The sequence below is a fragment of the Urtica dioica genome, chromosome 8, assembly GCF_054948205.1.
Source record: "Urtica dioica subsp. dioica isolate 48M chromosome 8, U.dioica_male_clone48M_v1_H2, whole genome shotgun sequence".
NCBI classification, from domain to species: Eukaryota; Viridiplantae; Streptophyta; class Magnoliopsida; order Rosales; family Urticaceae; genus Urtica; species Urtica dioica.
In genome coordinates, this window is record NC_142763.1 from 3117345 (window position 1) to 3136442 (window position 19098).

At 35.1% G+C, this 19098-nt stretch overlaps 2 protein-coding genes across 2 annotated transcripts; both read left to right on the plus strand.

Annotated features, from left to right (window-relative positions):
• Positions 1-6923: 6923 nt before the first annotated feature.
• SRS3 (SHI-related sequence3) lies at positions 6924-8797 on the plus strand. Its single transcript, XM_089623322.1, has 2 exons — positions 6924-7459; positions 8054-8797. The coding sequence occupies exons 1-2, from the start codon at positions 7159-7161 to the stop codon at positions 8539-8541; spliced, it is 789 nt and encodes a 262-aa protein (XP_089479448.1). The 5' UTR covers positions 6924-7158; the 3' UTR covers positions 8542-8797.
• A 5215-nt stretch (positions 8798-14012) lies between these two features.
• LOC149387301 (uncharacterized) lies at positions 14013-14648 on the plus strand. Its single transcript, XM_089622118.1, has one exon. The coding sequence runs from the start codon at positions 14013-14015 to the stop codon at positions 14646-14648; it is 636 nt and encodes a 211-aa protein (XP_089478244.1).
• Positions 14649-19098: the final 4450 nt, after the last annotated feature.

Genomic DNA, 19098 nt, shown 5'->3' on the forward strand with positions numbered 1-19098 from the left:
GTTACGGAATAAATGTATCTTTGAAGATGCTGTTGCTTGCTTCGACAGTTTTTGGGACTCCCTCTACCGGACCATCGGTTTTTGGCACGCGACCCTTAATTCCGATTTTAGTTCTTTCAGCCTCTCGGATCTTTCCAGAGATTGGCCTAGTGATTTCTAGTTTGTACTTTGCTTCTTCATAGTAGAAGCTTTTTTTTTTTTTTTTTTTTTTTTTTTTCTTTTTTTCAATTTTATTTTGAGTTTTCTCCTAAATATATATATATATATATCAAATTATGTTACCCACATTTTTATTATTATTGTTATTTAGTTAGCTTTCCTCATTCAACTCTGGCTCCGTCTCTACTTGTTCTCGACCACTCTCTCAGAAAAGATTGAATTCGGCTATCTTTTTAATATTTGAATAATATAGCTATAAAAAAATCAAATCAGCCCTACTCATATTTTTTTTTTTTCAAACTTACCATTTGTTCTTGCTTCGTTGAACTTTTGTATTTCTTACACTACTAGTTGTGAAGTCGTCTAGAAAACTATTTCCACCAGGGGTTTGTTTTGACTGTCATGATACTTTCATGTTCTTTTAACTATACAATGTTCTTAACACACCTTTATTTTTCAGTTTTTTTTTTATTTATCTTTTATCGGACTTTTAATTTTCAGTTATGTGGCTGAATATGTTCTTGCAACTTTCACCCATGCGAATTTTCAAATTAGCAAATAAATAAAAAAAAGGGCAAAAGATAAATATGAGATGACAGCCTGCGCTTAAGGTTAAATGTAAAGATACAACATATGCGTGACAGGATGTCATTGAATTAAAGTGGAAATCCCTATATGAGATGACACCATTTATTTCACTTGATTGGCCTTTATTCATTGTCCCAAACTTGGTTGACTGGTTGACCACTAACCATTCATATGCTTTCTTAGATTTAGCCCTCATTTTTTTTTTGTAGTAGGGGCACTATCGACAAGAATTACATATATTTTAGCAGTGCAAAGCGCAGGTGGCATTATCGGCCAAGATTACAGAGTAGGTGACACTATTGACCAAAATTACATAATTTTTAGAATAAATCCTAAGGGGCATGCATTTCTGCATCCCATGAGAGCTTGAACCCATGACCTCTCCGACGAGGTGTGTGTGGGATTACCGCTAGACCAAACTAGCTACCACGATTTAGCCCTCAGTTTAAGAAAGAAATAATACACCAAAATGACAAGGTAATATATTCAGTTGTTATATATCGGCGTGATATAAAATTAAGAGTTACGCAAATACCTCATTTTCATATAAGAATTTTAATATTTCATATATATTTTTTTTAAGAGTACATGATATTTTAAATCTTTCATAAATGTCTCATTATAAAAATTAAAAAAAAAAATTAGACAATTTTATCCTCATTTACATGAAAGAATGAACATGAGAAATGAAAGAATGAACATGGGAAGAAAAAAAAGCCAAATAAAATTTTAAACAGTAAAACAAACAAAGTAAAGTAAAACGGTAAAATAACAAAAATACTGTAAATATAAGTATCTGTGAAATAAATAGTTAACGAGGTATTTGAGATGTAATGTTTAAAAGAGCGTATGAGAGGTAACTTAGACTTAATTTTTTACTTATCTTTTGATTTTTTTTTAGGGGTAAACGTGAATGTTCAAATTCCACTACCAGTGTAAACATAAGTATAATTTATGTTGAAGTTTATATAGTATCTTAATAATTTATGGTTAAACATGCAATCCAACAGATGACGATGTAAAAAATGAAATATTAAAAAGAAATTATTTGGAAAAATATTATTGATGTCGGATTTCGTCCCTCATCGAAAAATACTTCTTGGGCTTGCAAAAGACATGTGCCCAACCCATAGAGCAATCTCCAAGCCTGTCCCCATGCAGCCGGGATATTGCACGCCGAGCCAAGCAATTCATGGCCTAGCCAGTCACGAATAATTTGACAAGTCAAGCTATTTCTAGCCCAGCCCGCCACAAGAAGCATGGCAAGCAAAGCCATTTTTTTGCTTATCCCACCTCAAAGGGCATTGTGAATTGAGCTCTTTTCAACTGAGTTCAGCCAAAGCCAACGCATCAAAGACTTTGTCAACAAAGTCCTCAAACCACGGAGATAGAAGATCGTTCAGCCGCATTTCTCTCAACCATACTCCCTTTGACCACGGATCGAGCATCAATCGTGTTACAAGATAATATAGGAAGAGACTTGTTCAAACATAGTATGTTCCCAAAGATGGCAGAGTGCTCGATCACCACCTTTAAAGCCTACAAATAGAGACATAATATCGAAAATATGATGCTTTTTCACTTACACGTGTAATCATTAATTTCATAGAGCCCTCCCTCCCTCTTTCTCTGCTCGCTCTATTGTGTTCTTAGGATTCTTTTTAGTATTAATTACACTATTGCCCCCTCACCTCTGACGCGTGTAACGGCATGCCCTTGAAAAATTTAAAAATAGCATACGAGACTTTAAAAACCTGCATTGGTGAATATGTGGTCCTTCTGTTAACTTTTATTCACGGTCATGCAATGCCTGGTCACGTGACCCAATTACTTTTATAATTTTACTTAAATACTCTTATAAAAATAAAATGAAAATTAAGAAACAATTAAATAAATCAAATTTGCTAAAGATCTTTAAAACGTGTATATGTGTTCTATTTTAATTTTTATTTTAATTTTTTAAACAAAATAATAATAAAACAAAACAATAAAGAAAAGAGAAGAGAAATTTCATTTTCTAGACCCGAAAGTAATGAAATATCTCAATTAGGCCCCCTACTTAAAAAATATCTCATTTTCGTCCAAAATTTGTACAAAATTCAAATTTTGGATATTTTTAAAATAGTGGGTCTAATTGAGATATTTGCATTACTTTCGGGTCTAGAAAATGAAATTCCTCAAAGAGAAGGTAAAATATCATTTTTTCCTTTAATTGTCTAACACCGTAAATAAAATTTAATAGAAGGACTACATATTTATCGATGTAAGATTTTGAGGGCACGGATGTTATTTTTCGAATTTGAGGAGGTATGCCGTTACACGCGTAAGAGTTTGGGGGAGGGGGAATAGGTAATTAAGCCTTCCTTTTATCTTTTTACTGCATTTATTCATCTTACAATCAATAAAAAGGATTAGCGCCATTATAAAATATTAACATAAATATTTATTAAGTAATAGGATGTCACCCAAATTAGTAGATTTAAATATATATTATAATTATATAAAAAAATCCAACAAATTTAGGACCGGACCATACCCGTTGAGACTGGTTTAAATAATTGGACCGAACATGATTAGATAGAAATTGTTTTAAACCGAATTGGTATTTTTTTTTTTTTTTTTTTTTTTTGCTGGAAACCGAATTGATAGTTTAAACAACTGGTCCTGTCTAATTTGAATAAGATACCAAAAAAAAAAAATCAAAAAACTGCACGATTTGTTTTCGTGCAAAACTTCCATGATTTCGAAATATCATCGGAGTTGCCCTAATACTAAAGATAGAGCCAATAGGAATAGGGTATCTTGTAGTCGCTTATTTTCAAAGGAGAAATAGTATAATCTGTACGAACAATTATGTTTTTTTATCTAGTGCTTCCTTGTTTTGCTCTCTATTCACCTTTTTCACATCACACTGTAACTGTCCCCAGCACTAGTTGTCATCTTTCCACGTGTCAGATGCCCATTTAGCCTGTTAAGCTACTTACAAAGCAACACAGAAATCTACCACGTTTGCTTGCCCTCTTGGCTCTTCCTCTACGAATATATAACTGTTCTTATTTTTTTAATCAAAAGCGTCTCAGTAAAGAAAGGAAAGGAAAGGGAAATGGAATAATATAAAATTATTAACACTGTCACACTCTAAACGTCCTTTCTTTGCAACGACTAGACTGATGTATTAGGCTATTGATGGTTAGATTATAGTAATACTATAAATAGACTAATTAAGTCTAACAGATGTGTTCTAATCATCATCTACTTTAGAGACGCTACATAATATTGCACATATAATAAGTGATGGGAATGGTAGTTATTATAGAGTTGGGTTTGGGTTTAACGCTAAAGTGTTTGAAAAAAGAGAGACCAATTTGTTAAAAAAAAAAATGTTTTATTGGTCATTTGACCAGTCAACCTTATGGGGAAATAAATTAGAATGTATGTTATATTATAGATTATTACACAATGCATTTTTTAGTTTTGGATGATACGGGATATCAAGAATGGTTACGTGGCTATTTACTCTGCGTTTTTTTTTTTTTTTTTGATAGCGTAAATACATTTACGTGACTATTTACAAAAAATTAACTAAACATTGGCTATTTCGAAATTTTTAACGTTTTATATGATTGGATCGATAGTCACTGAACCTCTTTTTTAATCGTTTTGCTTTTCTTTTATAGTTATTAATTCTAATTTAGAATACTCTTCTTATATAATAAAAATTAATCATTTGCTGAACAAAAACTCATACATGAGAAAGAATGAAAGATGTAAGATTTATCAAGGGACTATGTTTGATCTCTTAACAAATATGAGGACCAATAACTCTTACAATATTTGATATTAGATTCCATTTCAGCCTTCCATACAGGTGAGTCCATTGTTTCGGTACCCGATCGTCTTCTAACATCACTGTGACGATGTAATATTTTCATCGTACATTGCAGTAGTTTCAATTGTAACTACATATTGAACGTTTCATTACAAATTATAAAGAATAAACTTGTTTTTACATTGAGTGAGAATTGATCTCTCGTCCTCTCAAATAGACCTCAAAGGTAATGTAACCTATTTTATCTAAGCAGTTGAAGGTAGCTAGAAAACATAGTTTAAGATAGGCCGAGTAGCTTCTTTCAAATTTGCATGAGAAAAATCTGAGATTAAAATTATATAAAGAGGGTAAACGATTTAGTAAAGTTAATCAATCGATCGGAACATTTTGATGTGATCATCATTTTTTTTTCAATAAAGTTTTAACTGAATACTTTATACTACAACACTCGTACATGCAGTGATTCGCTTTGAAAAGTTCTATGTATGGTAATCATGTCTAGAAAATATGGCCTATTTATCATCATTAATTTTGTTGTTTTTTTGTATACCTTGTCCCTCCATCAAGGATTAATTTTATATCTATCGTTGATAGTCGGTGCGATTAATTATTTATGAAAAGAAATAACAAAATCTATCTTTTATTCGGTGCTACACTAATTTAACATGGTGGGTTAGGTGTAAATCTGTCCAAAAAACATTCGGGCCTTTCCGGTTTCAAATGGTCCGGAATGTTTTAGGTCAAATGGTACCACAAGGATTTGTTACGTTCATTCAAATTTATCGACAAGTTTCGATTTGATCGATTTAAGATTAATTCTATTATTTTATTAAGGTTTTCAAAGTTTGCATTAACGATTAACAATTGTTTGAATTTCTATTTAAAATAAAGAACAATTTACAGAACGAATAAAACTCTTGGCAAAAAAAAAAACAAAAAAACAACGATAGCGTGAAAAAGTCAGAAATAAGGGACAAATACAAGGTCTCAATTATTAGCTAAATATGTGATGAAGAAAACAGAAAAATACCTCCAATCCAAAACTCAATTATATACTGGTTTCATCATCAAGTGAATTTAAAAAGAAAAATTAGTCGATCTAAGCCACATCAAACGTTGCAATTGTAGTCTAGCCAACGTTTCGCTTAATTTTCGAATCTAGCCAAATTTGATGACGTGTCATATTTATGTAAGATGGTATTTACTATATTAGCCTTGGTTTGGTTTCAAAAATACTAGCCCACGTTTTGAAACTTGGTTTTGTAACCGAATTTGTTATATTCGGTTTATATTTCGAATTTTAAACAAAATTATATACTTGGCAAAGTTGGTTATTGAGTTTTTTTTTCTTTAATGAACATTATAATCGTGTAAGCAAATACAATGAAATGTTCGTAAATTTTTGTTAATCTCCGTTGCTTTGTTAATTTCTGTTAATTATGGTAAATTTACATATGTGCAGGTGAGCCGATTTCTTTCATTTCCTTTAATACGCATTTAATACGGTATTTTTGTTTTCCAAATTTATTTTCTAATTTTGAACGGGATTTTATCATAATTACGTGTATTCATTATCTTGTTTGACTTATTCAATCAAATAAATATTTTCTTTCTCTTTTAATTACATCACCGAATCTCATATTTTGAATTCAAAAAACTGAAATTAAATTGCTGAAATTAGAGCCGTGTAAGCAAATACAGTGTAAATGTTTGTAAATTTTTGTTAATCTCCGCTGATTTGTTAATTTCTGTTAATTATGGTAAATTTTTTGTGCATTTATTGCATTAAATTTTCTCTTTTAATTACATCACCGAATCTCCTATTAAATTAGCTAAATATCCAATTAAATTGCGAAAAAATCTGAAATTAATTGGCTGTATACAATTCAAACCGGTCAAACGTGGGCTAGTGTTTTGATCAAGTAAGTTTAAGAAAAAGGGTAAATTAAGTATTTTATATCCGTAAATTTCAGTAAATGACTAGATTGTAAAATTTACCAAACGTTGGCTAGATTCCAAAAACCATGTTTCAAAATGGCTACGTTGCTAGTTTGACTATTTAAAAATGCCATTATATAAGTTTTGTGTATCTCTTATTGCTCTTAATTATCAGTGTGATGAAAACTACATATGTTTGCCCATGTATATATTATATTCAAATTAGTACTAATAAATTATTTGAAAACTTTTTAAGACGCAGTATATATGTCTCCGGCGTGGTGCATAACATTATTCTATAGGAATTTCACGATGCTGTTTGTTTATTATATTATTATATATATGTGTGGTATTTATATCTACATTCCACTCTCGAAATAATTAGTTTTTCCTGGCGTTGAACAAAGATAATTCCTTTATTTCAACGCAAATGAGAATGATCAATGACTGAATGAAAAAAAAAAAAAAAAAAAATCACCTCATGTATATTATACACTATAATTCCCAAATGAACCCACAAGTACAACCACTAAACTTCACAAAAACCCCAACACAACAACACTATTGACCTATATACCTCATATAAAATAAATTACATTATACACAAGCACAAAGAAAGCAAAAAGGTCTCAGAGAGAGCAAGAATGATGATGATGAGGGAAACAGATCAAGGGAATGATAATAACAGCAACAATATTGAGATGAACACGTCATCATCGAGGTGTCAAGACTGTGGGAACCAAGCGAAGAAAGAGTGCGAATATTCGAGGTGTAGGACTTGCTGTAAGAGCAAAGGGTTTCACTGCCAAACCCATGTCAAGAGCACTTGGGTTCCTTTGTATCGAAGGCGTCAAAGGCAATTGATTCACCAACAACAGGCTCAACATTTCCACAGCCATTTCCATCACCATAATCACCTTCAAACCTCTTCGCAATCGCATCAAGGTATATACATATATTTATACTACTTGACCTAGCTTAATTATCACAGTTGAGAGAAAGAGCGAGAGAGAGAGAGAGAGAGAGAGAGAGAGAGATCTGATGGATCTGGAAATTAGTTAATCCCACACTGGAAAAAAAAGGGTATTTTATTTCATAGATTTGCTTCATCACAAATTCACAATCCATTTATTTAGTATCAATTTTGTAAAAAATAAAATAAAAAATAAAACAATTAAATAAAGAATTCAAAAGCTTTCTCTTTCTCAAGTTATGTGAAAGATGTAGAGACCTAGCAGTATAGCATCTGAGTTCTTCTTTCACATGACTCAAGTTATATTCCCACTCTCTCTCTCTCTCTCTGACTAAACAAAGTTAAACATATAAAAAAAACATTAAAAATTCCTTGTGGAAAAGAGGAAAAGAAGCTCTACTGCTATATAGGGACTACTACATAGCGTATATAGAGAGATCATAGCGTATTTTCTTTTCTTAAAGTGCCAAATACTTTCACTTTTTCTAGTATAAGTTTTATGTACATCATTACTTCCCTTTCATGTACTAATTATTTTAATGATTTTAATCACCTGTTTAATTTAGGGCTTTTATTAGACGATCGACAACATCATGGTCACGACGGCTACAAAAACAAATTGCCGAGTGACGTCAGCGCAACGGCGACGTTTCGCGTGGTGAGAGTGAGCCCCGTGGCCGCCGACGACGAGGGCTCGGCGGAGCAGTACGCTTATCAGACGAGCGTCGTGATCGGAGGACACGTGTTCAAAGGAATTCTCTACGACCAAGGACCCCTAGCCCAGACAGCTAACTGTGGTCTCGTCGCACCTGATCAGAGCTCAGACCACCTTCACCACCAGACTGCAGGCCTAGTCTTTCACCAGCTTCATAGCTTCCCTAATAATAATAATGATAATAATAATAATAATTTAATCCCGTTGATCACGGCGAGAGGAGGATATGAAGATCAACGGCCATTATTCGTCGGATCGGCTCCGTCGGATCAAACGGTGTTTCAACCGGCTAATTTTATGTCGGCGGGTATGCAATTCTTCCCAAATCGAGAATCCTAGGGCAAAAAAAAAAAAAAGAATCTTAGGGCTAGCTATCTTTACTATTTTTATATATTAATTTGTAAATTGTAATATATATGATCTATTTTCATCTATAGAACGCGCATGCGTACTAGCTTTTGACCTAATGTATTATTATGGCTGAAATAATAATTATTGTACTTATGTATATATTTTCTTCTGTTTTGCTTGATCTATTAGATATGAGACTTGGAATAAATAGTGAGTGAATTATTACAGCTGTATGAATGTTATTTCTGTGGTAGATTTAGAAATTAAAATATCGGAGGAGAACAGCTTCTGCTATTAATGAGTACGTAACTAATATAATATATGTGTATATATTGATTATAACTAAAATTCTTTTTTTAGTATGTTTCTTCTACATTTGTGTTTTTTAAGACTTGGATTGGATTGGACCACTTGAGTAAATAAGCGTTTATAATCGATCTCAGTCTCGCAATCATCAACCTCACAAGCTATATAATACATGCCTAGAATTTGAAGTAGCTAGTTCTTCTAGAATATTGAAACATATAGCAACGAGGAGATCGATGAAGATCATTAATTGATCTGTGTGGTTTATATTGGTTTGTTCGGGCTTCAATGTGTCTGAATAAAATTATATGATCATGTCTCTATGTAAGTGCACATTAACTCAGCAGATAGGTTTTGGGTGTTTTGTTATTTATATATCATTTCTCTCTTCTTTTAATAAGCTTTAAATCGAAAACCACACTTCCCCTTTTACCCGTTTTCTTGCCTCATCAATCCTCATATATAGCAAGGGAGAAGTAGTTATAACAAAAATCGCAAAGAAAGATGAATTCGGAAAGTTGGTTATAGCTAACTAATAAAACCTTTGAAATTCTTATATAACCAACTTTTCATAAATTTTAGATAAATAAATAACGTGGTATTTATGATTTGCTCTTTCATTAAAATAAAAAATGTGAGATATTTGCGTCAATTTACGCATGTAAATACATGAACATGGTTATTTAAAATTTACGAAACGTTGATTATATAGCAATATGTGAAACCGTAAATATGACTATATACTTAATAAACTTTTTTCTTTTGCCTTCGTACCTAGAACCATGCCCCTCAAATAAAATATATATTACACATTATCTGTCTTTTTATTGGTATATTTTTTCTGCGAAAATAATGTGTTCAAAATTAATGATGATATATATATATATATATATATATATATATATATATATATATTATTTTGATTGAAGAAAGCCACAGAGATACAAAAAGATATTATACAATTAGTATTGCTCAAGTAAATGTTCATGCTTCAATAAACCCAAAATGTTGAGCCTCAGGTGATAGGTTTGTGAAACTGTACTTTCAAAGTGTTCCTTCCAATTTTTATAATGAAATAATCCTTCGAAAACTAGAATATATTATACATGATTTACCCCTATGTTGTTCAAATGAATAAATGTGCATTTACATAGTATTAAGAAAAAAAAATGGAATATTATCAGGAGGTAACGTTTCTGCTCAATCTAATTTCACTTTTACCCTTACAGTTTATATTCCTCACTAGTGCTGTATGTGCACAATTTTATATATGTGCAAGTTATTCAAATAATAAATTTTAATTAATAATAAACAATCCTATAATATGATAATTATATATATCATCATATATGATATCTATAAAAACAACTTAAATTGGATATATATATATATATGATAATTATGCATACAATATATATATATATATATATATATATATATATGTTTGTGTATGCATGTCTAAGAACATCTCCAATGCTAAAACTATATTTAATGTAATTTTTACACCAAATATAGTATAATTTATATACCAAATTTTTATTCTGCTCCAATGTTGTAACACCAAATTTTACACTAAAAAATATCCTAAGAATATGTCTTTAATATATATTAAGTGTTTTAATTTCATTAGTAACTAATTATATGTATAATAATAGAATTATATTTTATTTATTAATTATGTGTAACAATTAGTATAAATTAATTAAAATAAAAAATTATAATTGAAAAAATGAAAAATTAATAGACTTCATTACATGGATGGTACAGCATTTTTTAGGGAATAAATAATACACTATTAAAAAACATAAATATAAAAATTACATATTATTAATTAAATTAATTAATTACTAAAAAAAATAAGCATACTAAGTTATTTAAGTTGTATTGAAGGAAATAATTTGGATTCTGAATAATGTTCTCAACAATAAAAAATATTAATTAGAATTAGATTAACTAAAATATGTATTTCTAATCATGGATTATGAATTAATTAAATTAAAATAATCCTTAAATATTTGATATAATTTTGACACAAACAATGTTACATCAACTAACACCGTTCATTTTGCTCTTGGGAGTTTGCCTTGTTTGATTCCCTTTATTGTTGGGGATGTTCTTTGGCCTGGGCCGAGTTTGTTGTCAACATTATACTAAATATAGTATTAGAGTTCTCCATTGGAGATGCTCTATTTATAGAGTTAAACTAACGACGTGATCAATAAGGATTTTCTATGAGCCTTTAATGGATTTTAGTAGTACAAGTGTTATGTGTGAATATATTGAGAAAATAATATTCTTGGTGGGCATCTTTTGTGTATGGATTAAGGAACATAATTCAGATAAACTTTTACAGAGATTTAAACTAATTCTTTGATCTTGGATGCTAAAGGTGATTAATGCAATATATCTATTTATAGTTATAACATTGATACCCCTCCAATGACATTACAGGAGGAATATATACCAAAATTGTACTAGAAAAAGCACACAAGCCATGTTGTGGAAAAAAGTCTTATTGTAGCTTCCCACTAAGTATATTTATCTTCATTTATTTGGAGCAACATCTAATTAATTTACACAACATTCTTGAGAAAACTATCACACACAATGGATTCCCTAAAGTGCTTTCATGATTTTAAACGCCCAATCATTGTAAGCTCTTTTGGACGTTTAATTTTTTTTTTTTTTTTTTTTTTTTGTAGGTAAGACAATAATATGACTCCGTTTAAGGATATATATATATATATATATATATATATATACATATATGCATATAAATATATATATGTGTATATATACATAAGATATTTGTTGATTGAGAGAACAAAAGAAGTGGGGTAAAAAATTATCTTTATGCTTTAGGAGTAAAGTGATCAGTATATATATTAACGATCTTTAGGTTAGAACCTTAGAATCTCTCGGGTTTTTTATGATGATTATATATTGCTTTAAGTGATTTAAATATGAGTTTGTACTTTTAATTAGTGTGGAGAATATTTAGTCGTCTTTTATTACCTTTTAATTAGTCTTTGTAAATCTTTCAAAAAAAAAATAGTATTTGTAAACAATAGGCTAAGAAAGGAACTATTGATACAATCCTATATATTTAATGTTCATAGCTAGTAGTACTAGTATAATTATCTTTCAGGTGCGACCCAAGGTGATCTAGCTACCTAGTTTTTCAGGCAAAATAACAAAATACTGTAGGAATCCAATGCATGATCGTTATTATGTTTTAGGATTACGTGGTTCTCTTCATATGTAAACGAAGTCCTTATAATCACGGTTTAAGGGAGATAATTAAACATATACCTCTACAAAAAAAAAAGTAGATAAAATATAATAAATGAAATAGATATGTAGACAAAAACTTAGTATGTTAACCCTATATTTATATTGGAATGCCGTATATATTTTAAATTTACATTGAATCAGTTGTCTAACAATTATAAACTTTTACACCGTCTAGAGATCAAAGCTGAGTCGTGTACCAAAAACATATGTCATGCAGATCCACTATTATTTATAAGTGTGAAACACTCCCTCGTTTTATTTTTATTTTTTTTATTTTTCTTTTCAGACTAGTGATATGATGGTATATCTAGCTAGGTTTGAACTTTGAACTTTGAATAGTCTCATATATAATCTCAAATTACATGCATATATCTCTACGACTGTCATCGAGACCATATTTATTATATCAATCCACATCATGTCATACACGTGCAATGCCCTCGTATTTGAATATATAATTGCAATATTCTCTCTAGTCAACAATGTCCAAGACTCCAAGTACACGTTAAAATAACAGTGTTCTACAAAACAAAACAAAAAACAAAAAACTTTTTCTTATGTTACTAAAATTTATTAGATATTTCATAGAGACTTCAAATGTCTAGCTGCAATTGCAGCCCTTTTACACCCGTCACCATAATTTAATTTTTTTTGTAAAAGTTTCGATTACTTGTTTAATTTTTCTTAATTTTCTACACATTGTAAGTTTAAAATGATTGTACTTCGTATTATTAAAATGTCTCACATCGATTGGGTGCTTAAACAATATGCTCATTATAAATATTTGACATCTCTTTACTCTTGAGCTAGTTTTTTAGTGTGAGTTAGGCTCACACTTCTAATATTAATATGGTGTATGGGTTATTTTTCACATTTGATTTCTTATATCCCTTGGATCTTTGTTTGGATGTTTTGGATACTAACTGCATTGAATTTAAAATACTAATGAAAATTTCGGTTATCATTTTTCAGGTAAACGTCATAATAACTTCATCTAAAATACAAAACCAGTTTATTAGAACATCTTTAATGGTTTGTAGCTTAACAATTGTGAGGACTTGCTAGCAATTAGCAAAAGTTGTAAGCTAGTTACTTACCATTATTTTGCACTTCATCTATTAGCTTAACTAAGCTACTAGCTTAGCAAATTAAATGGACCAATTTTTTATTTTTTTATTTAATAAGTGGGAATTGAATAGAAAATAATAATAAAATATTAATTATTGATATGTGAGATAAAGTGAAGCTAGGAGAATGATTTAGCTTACCAATAAAGAACAAATTTGCTTAAATTAGTTGTAGTTTAAATTGCTTATGTGTCAAGTTAAGCAAATATGGTATTTGCTTACCATTAAAGATGCTCTTAGTGTCCAACACTGATTTTTGTCAATTTTTTTATTGGAAATCGTAAAATTATAAGGGTTGGACCTGAATATCACCGTGAGAGACTTAATGGATGAAAAATATAATCAAATTTCATTTAGACACTTCTATCATCGACACAAGTATTCAAACTAATAACAACATTCATGACAATATCGTCATAAAATTATTTATCACAATTTTGTAGTTTCATTGTTTATTTGTGATCTGATTTTAAGCTCCCAAATGTTATACTTAACACAATGGATAAAGGTGTTTGCGAATTGTGATCAACCGGTTGTGAAATCATTTATCATTGGTAAAGAGATAGGGTATGTTAAACACCTTATCGTTTTTTAATACGTACACTGGGCGGATATTAAATAAATTGCAATTGCAGCTAGACATTTGAAGTTATGGTGACAGTGGAGTGTCTTGGTAGGAGTGGAGGCTTGATGTTACTTTGGAAAAAGCCAGTGAAATTTCTACTTGGGACTATGTCGAGGTTTCATATCGAGGGTGATTTGGTCAGCGAGGGTGGGCGATCGTGGAGGTTTGTGGGGATCTACGGAGATCCGGTTACCTCTCAAAGGAAGTATACTTGGGAGCTTCTTCGTCGGCTTCGAGAGAATTTTAGAGGGCCCTGGTTAATTGGAGGAGACATGAATGAGGTGGCTTCGAATGCGGAGATCCGGGGGGGCAGGGACAGGGGGCCGGGGCAGCTGTCTGCTTTTCGGGACATGATGGTGGACTGTGACGTTCAGGATCTGGGCTTCGTGGGGGACATCTTCACATGGCGGAGGGGCGGGATTGAAGAACGCCTGGATAGATGTTTGGCTAGTCATGATTGGGGAGACCTCTTCCCTCGGGCTAGAGTTCAGCATCTCGGGTTTTGGAATTCGGATCATAGACCCCTCTTGTTATGCACAGAGGGTCCTAAGACCCCTCGCCGGCCAGGGAGGCCGAAGAGGTTCTTCTTCGAGGAAGCTTGGTGTGGTGAGCCGGGGTGCGATGAAGTGGTTCGAAGGACCTGGGACAGGGACAGAGGGGAGAACCGGAGCCGGACGATGGTCGAGTCGATTAGAAAGTGCAGGGCTTGGCCAACTGGGGTTACGAGAAAAACAAGGGGATGAAGGATCGGATCGAGAAGCAAAAATTGATTGTGGAGTTGGCAGGTAGGTCTGGCTCGGACTTCTGCATGGATACCTTTCGTCGTGAGGAGAGACAGTTGAATGCCTTGTTAGACAAGGAAGAGCAGTTTTGGAGGCAGAGGAGTAGAGCCTCCTGGATGAAGTGCGGCGATAAAAATACGAAGTTCTTCCAGCGTAAGGCTACGACGAGAAGGAGGAGGAATACCACCAGTGGCCTGTTCGACGACAGAGAGATTTGGCGTTGTAGCGGGACGGAGATCGAAGGAGTTATCTCCAGATACTTCATGGATATCTTCACTTCCTCGAGGCCGTCTCAGCAGGATATTGAGGTTGTGGTCACTGGCATCCAGCCTAAGATCTCGGAGGAGATGAACTTTGAGCTTGAGCGCCCGTTTGAGATCTCGGATGTCAGGAGTGCGCTCTCTTCGATCGACCCTATCAAAGCCCCGGGAAAAGACGGGTTCCCGGCGGTCTTCTATCAGAAATACTGGGACGTGGTAGGAGAGTCGGTTTCGGAGACTTGTCTTGGGATCCTCAACGAAGGGAAAGATGTGGGGAGCATCAATGATACAATTATCACACTTATCCCTAAGGTTGAGGAGCCTAGGAGGGTGAGCGAGTTCCGGCCCATCAGTCTGTGTAACGTCGTCTACAAGATCGTCACCAAGTGTCTTGTGAATCGGCTCAAAGGCACTATGCATAGGGCCATTTCAGAAAATCAAAGTGCTTTTGTGGGGGGTAGACTTATCTTCGACAACGTTATGGTGGGTTTTGAGGCGCTTCACACTATGAAGAGAGGAAGGTTTGGGAATGGTAGGTGGGCGTCCCTTAAACTTGACATGGCGAAGGCTTACGACAGGGTTGAATGGTCCTACCTGGAGGCGGTGATGCTGAGGCTCGGCTACTCGGCTTTTTGGGTTGAAAAAGTGATGAGATGTGTCTCCTCTGTCCGTTTTGCCTTCAACATTAATGGAACGACTAGGGGACATGTTATTCCTCAAAGAAGTCTCCGCCAGGGTGACCCGCTTTCTCCATTCCTCTTCCTTTTCTGCTCAGAGGGTCTCTCGGGTCTCTTCAGAGCGAGAGAGCAGGCGGGATCTATCAGTGGGGTCCGTTTCGGAAACCTTCGTGTTTCACACCTCCTGTTTGCAGATGATAGCTTGATGTTCTTCAAGGCGTGCCCTGAGGAGTGCGAGGTTGTGGCTGAGGCCCTCCGAGTCTACTCTGTGGCTTCGGGTCAACTGGTTAACTTCCAGAAATCGGATGTCTGCTTTGGCAAAGACGTTGGGTCGGTCGAGGAGGAGGAGCTCCTTGCCCAGACCCTTGGAGTTCAGAGGACCGACTGTCACAAACGGTACTTAGGCATCCCCGCGTTCTCTGGACGGAAAAAGAAAGAGCTCTTCGAATATGTGAGAGAACGCATCTGGGAGAAGATTAAGGGGTGGAACGGTATTTTCTTCTCACAAGATGGCAGAGAGGTGCTGATTAAGTCCATCCTTCAGGCTATCCCGTCTTATGTGGCATCTTGCCTTAAGCTCCCGAAGACGCTGATCTCAGAGATTCACTCGGCTATAGCTAAGTTCTGGTGGGGAAACTGCAACGGGGCTAATAAGACTCACTGGTGTGCTTGGGAGGTCCTCGTGCAGAATAAATTGGAGGGTGGCATGGGTTTCAGGGACCTAGAAAAGTTCAACCAAGCTTTGATCGCCAAGAACGTTTGGAGATTCCTCAGACGGCCTGACAGTTTGGTGGGCAAGGTCTTCCGCGAGAGTTACTACCCAAACGGGGACGTCTTGAGCGGTCATTGTGGGTCGAACAGCTCCTTTATGTGGCGCAGCTTGGTTTGGGGAAGAGAGATCATCCTGGCAGGCACGAGATGGAGTATTGGTGATGGTGAGTCGGTCAAGGTTATGGGAGATAAATGGATTCCCAGACCTAGACTCTTTGATTGGATTGATCCCCCTCTGATCCCTCCTGATATGAGAGTTGTGGAACTGATGAGGTATGACGGCAGCTGGGATGAGCTTCTAGTTTGCAATATGTTCGGGGAAGATGACGTTAGGGCGATTCTGAGCATCCCCTGTGGCGGTGAAGGGGTCCCTGATAGACGGCGGTGGCACTTTACAGAGGATGGCGAGTACACGGTCAAGAGTGGGTATAGGGTGGCTATGGAATCTATCATGGTGGAAGCCAGCTCGTCTGATCGGTCTAGGATGGAGGATTGGTGGAAAAAGTTATGGAAATTAAAGGTTCCTCCAAAGGTGAAGCTCTTTTTGTGGAGAGTATGTAAGAATCGGATCCCGACACGCTCTGCTCTCGTCCAGAGGAAGATCATCAACGACGATCGCTGCCCGGTCTGCTCGGGGAAGGCTGAGACGACTCACCATGCTCTCTGGGGGTGTAAGTGGAGTAGGAAGGTGTGGAAAGAAGCTGGCTTTGGTGGGATCCTTCCGCCTCACGGGGAGGGAGATGCCTTTGACACCATTCTCAGAGCGGCGGACTCTCTTGAGGTCAGTAATTTTGAATTTTATATCACTATTATTTGGGAATTATGGAACCACATGAACAATGTCGTCACGGGGAAGAAAGCTTGGAATCAGACGGAGCTCGTTCAGTGGACAGGGTGCTTCCTGGAGGAGTTCAGGGAAGCAAACAAGGGAGCCGGTCAGAATACGATTAAGGACTCGGCCAAGCCTATGTGGATCCCTCCGGCGCAAGGAACAATCGCGGTGTCTGTGGATGCTGCTCTAGATCGGGACCAGGGAGGATTCGGTGTGGGTTGCATTGCTCGGGACCACACCGGAAGGGTGATAGCCTCGCAAACGCTTTCCCAAGCGAGGGGATTCACCCCCCAGCTTGCGGAGGCGTTTGCGGTTCTCCAAGGCGTAGTTCTAGCTCTCAGCATCGGCGGGTCGAGATTGGAGCTTCATTCGGATTGCTCGGAGGTGGTCAAGGCGGTGGCCGAAGGGAAGACCCCCACGACTGAGCTCGGGACGATCTTGCATCACATTCAGAGAGAGGTGAGTAAGTTGACTACGTTTAAGATTATGTTTATTCCTCGTCTCGGTAATATTGCGGCTCACAATTTAGCCCGTTTTGCGGTTAGTCATAATTCTAACTCGAGATGGATGAGGCTTGTCCCTCCTTGCTCAGAAGAGGCTATTAGAGCCGATGATAGGGAGATCCAATCCCGCACGCCGGGATAGGGTTTTCTCGTTTGGTGTTTTGTTTGGTGGCGTGGTTGTATAAGTGTTCTTCTTTCCTCTTGTAACCACAGTTTTCCTCCGCCATACGTGAGGGTTTTAATGAAATCTCTGTGGCACCGCCCACGTTTCTAAAAAAAAAAAAATACAGATGTAGAACTTTCTAATATACAAGGTACCATGTAACTTAGGATTGGTCAGATCTAACACGTTGTTTATGTGTTTGCTCAATTTATTTACACACGATATAAGGAAGAAAAATAAAGCACACTAACTTTCTAACATAAATTTGGCTCTTTCAAAATGCTTGTAGCCCATGCCATTTTCTTTGACCTAATAAACAAATAATTAACAATACTCTCACACGGAGCATCGAAAGATGACTGATCTATATTCAATATTATAAAACAAAACATAACAAATGTTACACAGTGACAAGATAAGTATAGATAAACATTTAACTTGGTAAAAAATGAAATGTTAACACCAACTATGACTACGCGTACAAAATGTGCGAGACAAATACCATGCCAATCGAGTTACTCGATAGTTTTTCTCATTCCAATTGTTGGCCCATCGGATTTGACACCGTCGGCAACATAACACGGTGTACCACAAACCTCGACACTGCAATGCCCTTCGTATGGCCATCACCAACGGCGACTCATGTCTGACCACTATTGACGACAATTCACAACACATATTGTTGCTGTTGGCCGTGGTACTTCTATAGTTGACAAACTCCGTTTCCACCGTTTCTTATCAGAATTTGGCATACTTGCTCTTACTAGTGGCCAAATGAACCCCAAGGAGTTGGTTTAGTGGTAAATGCGATTATTGAGATATTGTACTTCTGTGGTTTGATTCCCCCTGGACGCAATAATTGAGACTACTATGGTAGTCTCTTGGTCGATAATGGCAGGACCTCATGGATATTAGTCGGGTCTACTCGAACACCACGTACCAAAAAAAACCATTGGCCAAATCCAATATTGATACAAGTTCCATGAGAAGAGGATTAACATGCGACACCTCTATGATATTTGGATTAATAGTTTTGAATAGTGAGATAACCTATAATGTATAATAGGGTTATGTGTAAAATATTTACCGTAAATAACATCTATTCTTGAAAATTACAAAAATAATGTTTAACCGTAAAATTATAAATCATTTAAAAAATAATAGTTTTATAAAACGATAAAATTTATTTTCCTTTTAAATAAAAT